This window comes from Stylophora pistillata, chromosome 2 (genome assembly GCF_964205215.1).
Source record: "Stylophora pistillata chromosome 2, jaStyPist1.2, whole genome shotgun sequence".
NCBI lineage: Eukaryota > Metazoa > Cnidaria > Anthozoa > Scleractinia > Pocilloporidae > Stylophora > Stylophora pistillata.
The window spans coordinates 54,721,263-54,727,377 of NC_142520.1; the positions used below are offsets into that span (position 1 = coordinate 54,721,263).

The window sequence follows — 6,115 nt, forward strand, 5'->3', positions numbered from 1 at the left end:
TGCATTGGAAGGTGTGGGGACTATACCAACTCTACAACCAGTTCCAGGACGTGAACGTCGAACTGATTGCTGTAATAAGGAAGGCTGGGCTGTTAAGTCAACCAAAAAGGCCTACAGGCTTAGTGAGAACCAGAGGGCATACCTTAATGCCAAATTTATTATTGGCCAAGTCTCAGGTAGAAAATTAGACGGGGAAGTAGCTGCAAGAGAGATAAGACGTACCCAAGTACTTGACAGTGCTCGAATTTTCAACGTTGAGCCCACCGCAGATCTCCTCCTACTTCTCCCGCCTTGCTGCTAAGGTTCGGAAACAACCATGACCGGATGATTGCGATGTTGAGGCCAGCGAAGAGGAAACAAGCTTCACGATGGCAAGGAATTTGGCCCTAGAAACCATATCTCTTCAGCACCCAATATTGCTCGATCATGTGAAAGTGTAGTGTGATCGTCCGGGTGAGTGTAAAGTTAGGTCGTTCTGTTTGGTTCGTTTGTAATGTTTATTGTCCGATAATAATAGTTTATTTTAATCTTTGTATCACGCAACGTTAATTCTCGCGGTAATGTCACATATTGCGCGTGACATTTGCATGTAGCACATATGGGCTAAAAGTAGATCACGTACTTGATTATAACAAACAAAGAAAGCTTGTAACTAGTTAAGACTAAGTTTAGCGGTTACAACCGCAACATTCTTGTATTTCCTTGTGTATATAAGACATTGTTGTAAGAGGTTAAGGTAGAACGAATTAGAACGTATCAGAACGGAACGGAATTGTAAAGAACTGTGAATCTACGAATAAACGCATTTTATAGCTTGGAAATATACAGTCCTCATTTGATTGTGAACCAGCATCGGGAGTAATCTCGGACATTTGGTCCTTCGAGCCGGATACTGTGAGTTGATTGAAACGATCGCCTTTGAAAGACAAAAAAGGATTGGACATGGCAGAAGCCGCGGTGAAGACCAAACGAAAGACACGAGGTGGACACAAGGCTTATGTGAGTCAAGTCTTGCCAGAAGCTAAGGGCTACCTCGAGGCCCAGCCTACTGCAGAATCAAGACTACGAATCGCGCAACTCAAAGCAGCGCTTGAAGAGCAGCTCGAGAACTTAAGAAAGCTAGACGAAGAAATTTTGAGAAACCTTGTGGAAGTGGAGGGCGTCACCGACGAAGATATCGCTGAAGAAGTTCAAATTGCTGGAAATTTGAAGGGTGAAATCAAGGCCATAACTTCGAGTCTGACCGAGCTTCTAACGCGGAAACCTGAAAGCCCATTGAGCCCTCAGCAAAGCCCACCAGATGCGAGCGGTGATGCAGCCACAACTCAGAACGTGCGAGTGAAGCTTCCCAAACTAGAAGCTAAGCGGTTTAACGGAAAGGTAGAAGAATGGCAGGAGTTTTGGGACAGCTACGAGAGCTCTATTCACAAAAACCAGAGCCTTTCAAATGTCGACAAATTTGCGTATCTGCGTGGTCTTGTCGGGGGAGCTGCGAAAACGACCATTGCTGGACTTGCGCTCACAACACCCAACTACGAAGTTGCCGTTGATTTGTTGAAAAGCAGATTTGGAAAGCCTGTTGTAATCGAGAGAGCGCATGTCAATGAATTGTTGAACGTCGCGGCAGTTTTCAGCGGCAGGGACACGGCAGGCCTTCGTAGACTTTACGACCAAATCGAAATTCACCATCGCGGCCTGAAAGCATTGGGCGTCGATGCCAGCACGTACGAAGGAATTGCTGTGCCATCCATTGTTGGCAAATTGCCGGAAGTGGTGAGACTTCAAATCACCAGAGGAAAGAACCACACAGAATGGAAAATGGACGACTTGTTAAAGGAACTGATAAGCGAACTGGAACTTAGAGAGGAACATTGTGCGATGAACAAGCAGGAAAGGAACCAGAACACACGAAGGGACAAGGAAAAAGAACTGAACACTGCTAGCGCTCTGCTAGCAAAAATGAACGATTTTTGTGCGTATTGTAAGGGCGGACATGCCCACCAGGATTGCGACAATGTTACATCAGTAGAGGACAGGAGGCTTTTGTTACGTAAGTACGGTAGATGTTTTATTTGTGCGCGAAAGGGCCATATTTCTCGTGATTGTAATTCTAAGATAATTTGTAGTATTTGTAAGGGGAAACATCACGTTTCTATTTGTTATAAGGGCGGTAGCGCGAATAGGGATCAATTCAGTCGCACCCACAATGGTGATTGTAATGACTCACTGAATTCCAACAATGCCGGTAATGCTTTGCTCGCCCACACTATGGGAACCGGGGGGAGCGATGCGCTACAGAATAAGCAAGCGGGCACCAGCCCCACTCTTCACGTGGGAACCGTGGGAAGGGTCGCCCTACAAACCGCGCAAGCGGTTATTAAGGGTGACAAAAGGAATTTGAGAGTACGAGTGTTGTTTGATGCTGGCAGCCATCGATCGTTCATAACAACTAAAGCGGTTCAATCAGCGGGGTTATCAGAAAAAAGGAAGGAATGGATCGAAATTAGCACGTTTGGACAGCAAACGAAGGATAGCGGATTGAAGGGAGTTTATGATCTACAAGTGTTTCCTTTCCGGGGGGGGGATGGAATTAAAATCGAGGCGTATGAGGTCCCCACCATTGCGCAAATCAGCAACGAGCACATCGAGATTAGGAAAACTGAATACCCACATTTGCAAGGGCTTTGGTTCTCGGATGTCAATCGTGACGAGGAGATTCTTGGGGTCGATGTACTGATCGGGGCAGATTATCTGTGGTGTTTCCAAAAGGGGAGAACCATAAGGGGGGAGGTTGATCAACCCGTGGCCGTGGAAACCTGCTTGGGATGGGTGTTGTCGGGTCCACTAAAGGGATTTCGCGATGACACGCAAATTAGCGTTAATCTCGTTGGTCACGTTTTGAATCAAGAATTACAGGATAGCGCTCGGAAATTGTGGGATTTCGAAACCCTAGGAATAAGGGAGGAAAACGAGGTCCACGAAGCGTTGAAAGATGCCATTTCGTTTAACGGGAAAAGATACGAAGTTGGCCTTCCATGGAAAGAGGGACATGGGCCTTTACCTAACAACTACCGAAACAGTGTGAAGCGTCTAAAGGGCCAGATCGAAAGGTTGAAAAACGTACCGGAGAATTTGAAAGCATATGACGAAATTATCAAAGAACAAGCGGAAGTTGGTATTATTGAAAGGGTACCGGAATTAGAAGCGCCTGACAAAGTCCATTATCTGCCACACCACGCAGTTATTCGGAATGAAGCCAAAACAACAAAGGTTCGCGTGGTTTATGACGCATCTTCAAAGGAAGGCAAAGGGGGTGTGTCGTTGAATGATTGTTTACATGTGGGACCCACCTTGTCGCCATTGTTATATGATATTTTGATTAGATTCAGGGAAAAGCGCGTTGCGTTAGTCGGCGACATTGAAAAGGCCTTTCTAAATGTTGAGGTCAAATTGCGTGACCGGGATTGCTTAAGATTTCTTTGGGTAAACAATGTCGAAAGTGAACAAGTAGACCCGGTGGTTTACAGGTTCTGTCGGGTTGTTTTCGGGGTAAATTGTTCACCCTTCTTGCTGAATGCTACCCTCCAGTACCATTTGGACGCATTTACCGAAATCGACCCAGAGTTCGTGCGTGTAATGAAGAGGAGCTTTTACGTTGACGATCTCGTTACCGGTGACAAGACCACCCAAGACGCCAGTGAATTGCATGACAAGGCGAAGACAAGGCTCGCGCTTGGTGGTTTCAAACTGAGGAAGTGGTTGACAAATAGCGAAGAATTGAGAGAGAAAATACGACAGTGCGAATTGCGTGACGAGTCCAATGTAAACAATGAAATTAAGAGCGCCGACGAAAGTTATGCAAAGGAAATGCTGGGGAGAAAGGAGGGAACGACAAACGAAAAGGTTCTCGGGTTATCGTGGAATTGTAACGAGGATTTGTTTAATTTTGAATTATTTGCGCTGGCAAAAAAGGCAGACGGGTTGGCTATTACGAAAAGAAGCATTCTGAAAATTGCAGCAGGTATGTATGACCCCCTTGGCATCATAAGTCCCATACTTGTCAGTGTGAAGGTCTTGTTCCAAGAGTTGTGTTCAAACAAGGTTGAGTGGGATGAAGAGTTGAAGGACGAGGAGAAAAAACGCTGGGTTAGCTGGATCGACGACCTCAAGGGCGTAAACGAAATCTCCGTGCCCAGATGTGTTTATAGAGTCCCCCAGGGCCAGATTAATTGTTCCTTGCATGGATTTGCTGACGCTAGCAAAAAGGCTTATTGTGCCGTGGTTTACTTCGTGTGTGAGGCATATGGGGCTTTCACCGTAACGTTGCTGACTTCCAAGACCAGAGTTGCTCCACTAAAAACGCAAACGATACCGAGACTAGAATTGATGTCAGGGAGAGTGTTGGCGAAGCTCATGGAGACTGTACAGAATGCTCTGAAAGAAGAAGTAGAGCTCAAGGGTTCGCGAATGTGGCTAGATAGTAAGACAGCGCTCTGGTGGATCAACAACAGGGGTGAGTGGAAGCAGTTTGTGCGCCAGCGAGTAAACGAGATCCTGAGGATAACGCGAAAGGAAGACTGGGCGCATTGTCCAGGAGAGCAGAATCCTGCTGACGTTGGCTCAAGGGGTGAACTGGCGTCCAGGCTGAAGGAAAATAAGTTGTGGTGGAGAGGTCCAGCCTGGTTGTCCGGACCAAAGGAAGAATGGCCAGTGGCACAGATCTGCGAAACTCCACAGAGCATTGATGAAGAAAAGAAGATGACCGTGACAGTGACTGGCGTGACAAGCAAGTTCGGAATCTCGAATGTTATTGAAATCAATGCGTTTAGCCGACTCGGGAGGTTGTTAAGGGTAACCGCATGGGTAAAGCGTTTTCCTTTTAATTTGCAATGCATTAGAAATGATACCGAGAAGAGAGAGGGTATGCTGTGTGGGAGTGAGATAGCAGAGGCAGAGCGAATTTGGATAAAGTCCTCCCAAGATGAACTTAAGAGTAACAGAAACTACGAGGATTTAGCCACAAGGCTGAAATTGATGGACCATGGTGGACTCTTGAGATGCAAGGGCAGATTGGAAAATTCGGATTTGGAACCAGAGTCACAACAACCCATTATCATTCCAAGGGACCACAAGCTGACGAAACTAATGATCGAGGAATGTCATCGAAGGACGCAGCACAGTGGAATACGGGCAACACTTGGAGAGCTGAGGTCGCGGTTTTGGGTGCCGAAGGGTAGGCAGGCTGTAAAGAAGGTTTTGAAGGAGTGCGTGACTTGCAAGAAGGCGCAGGGAAAACCCTTTAAATCCCCTCCTGTAGCAGCACTGCCAGACTTCAGAGTTAGAGAGTCCACACCGTTTTCGAAGGTAGGTATAGATTTTGCTGGTCCGTTGTTCGTCAAGTCCCAGACAAGAGAAATGGCGAAGTGTTATTTAGCATTGTTCACTTGCTGTGTAACGAGAGCGGTTCATTTAGACTTGGTTGCTGACCTTACGGCGACTACGTTTGTACGTTGCTTACGAAAATTTGTCGCGAGGAGAGGGGTTCCATCTTTAATCATTTCAGATAATGCCAAGACTTTCAAGGCATCCGCGAAGGTGATAAAGCGATTGTATGACAACGAAGAGGTGAGGGCACACTTAGAGAGCAATCGAATAGACTGGAAATTTATTTTGGAACGGGCTCCTTGGTGGGGCGGATTCTACGAACGAATGGTTGGAACAGCGAAACGTTGCCTCAGAAAGGTTCTTGGAAATGCGAAGCTGAATGCAGACGAATTATTGACTGTCTTGACCGAAGTAGAAGCAACCTTGAATTCACGTCCCCTGACGTATGAATATGACGAAGTTGGAGCTGAAATGCTCACACCATCTCACCTGATATATGGACGTCGGTTGCTAAGTTTGCCGGAGGAGGCGAGAAACGATGAAGAGGAGAGTGAGACAGGCATTCTCAGAAGGTTCAGGTACCTCGCAAGGTTGAGGATTCATTTTTGGAATCGGTGGAGAAAGGAATATCTCACAGATTTGAGAGAGCATCACCGTGGTAAAAAGGAAGGTCGAAGCGATGTAAGTGAAGGTGAAGTGGTCTTAGTGCACGAAGACAATGTGAAGAGGA

The 6,115-nt window shown here is 46.5% G+C and overlaps 1 protein-coding gene across 1 annotated transcript in view; it reads left to right on the plus strand.

Annotated features, from left to right (window-relative positions):
* Positions 1-503: 503 nt before the first annotated feature.
* The window catches only part of LOC148740434 (uncharacterized), a 6,293-nt gene continuing 681 nt past the window's right edge, over positions 504-6,115 (plus strand). Inside the window, exons 1-2 of the mRNA XM_088750482.1 lie at positions 504-4,851; positions 5,584-6,115. The exon at positions 5,584-6,115 is cut by the window's right edge and continues 681 nt beyond it. Coding sequence (XP_088606608.1) covers positions 943-4,851; positions 5,584-6,115 — 4,441 coding nt within the window. The 5' untranslated portion in view covers positions 504-942. The remainder of the gene's footprint in view (positions 4,852-5,583) is intronic.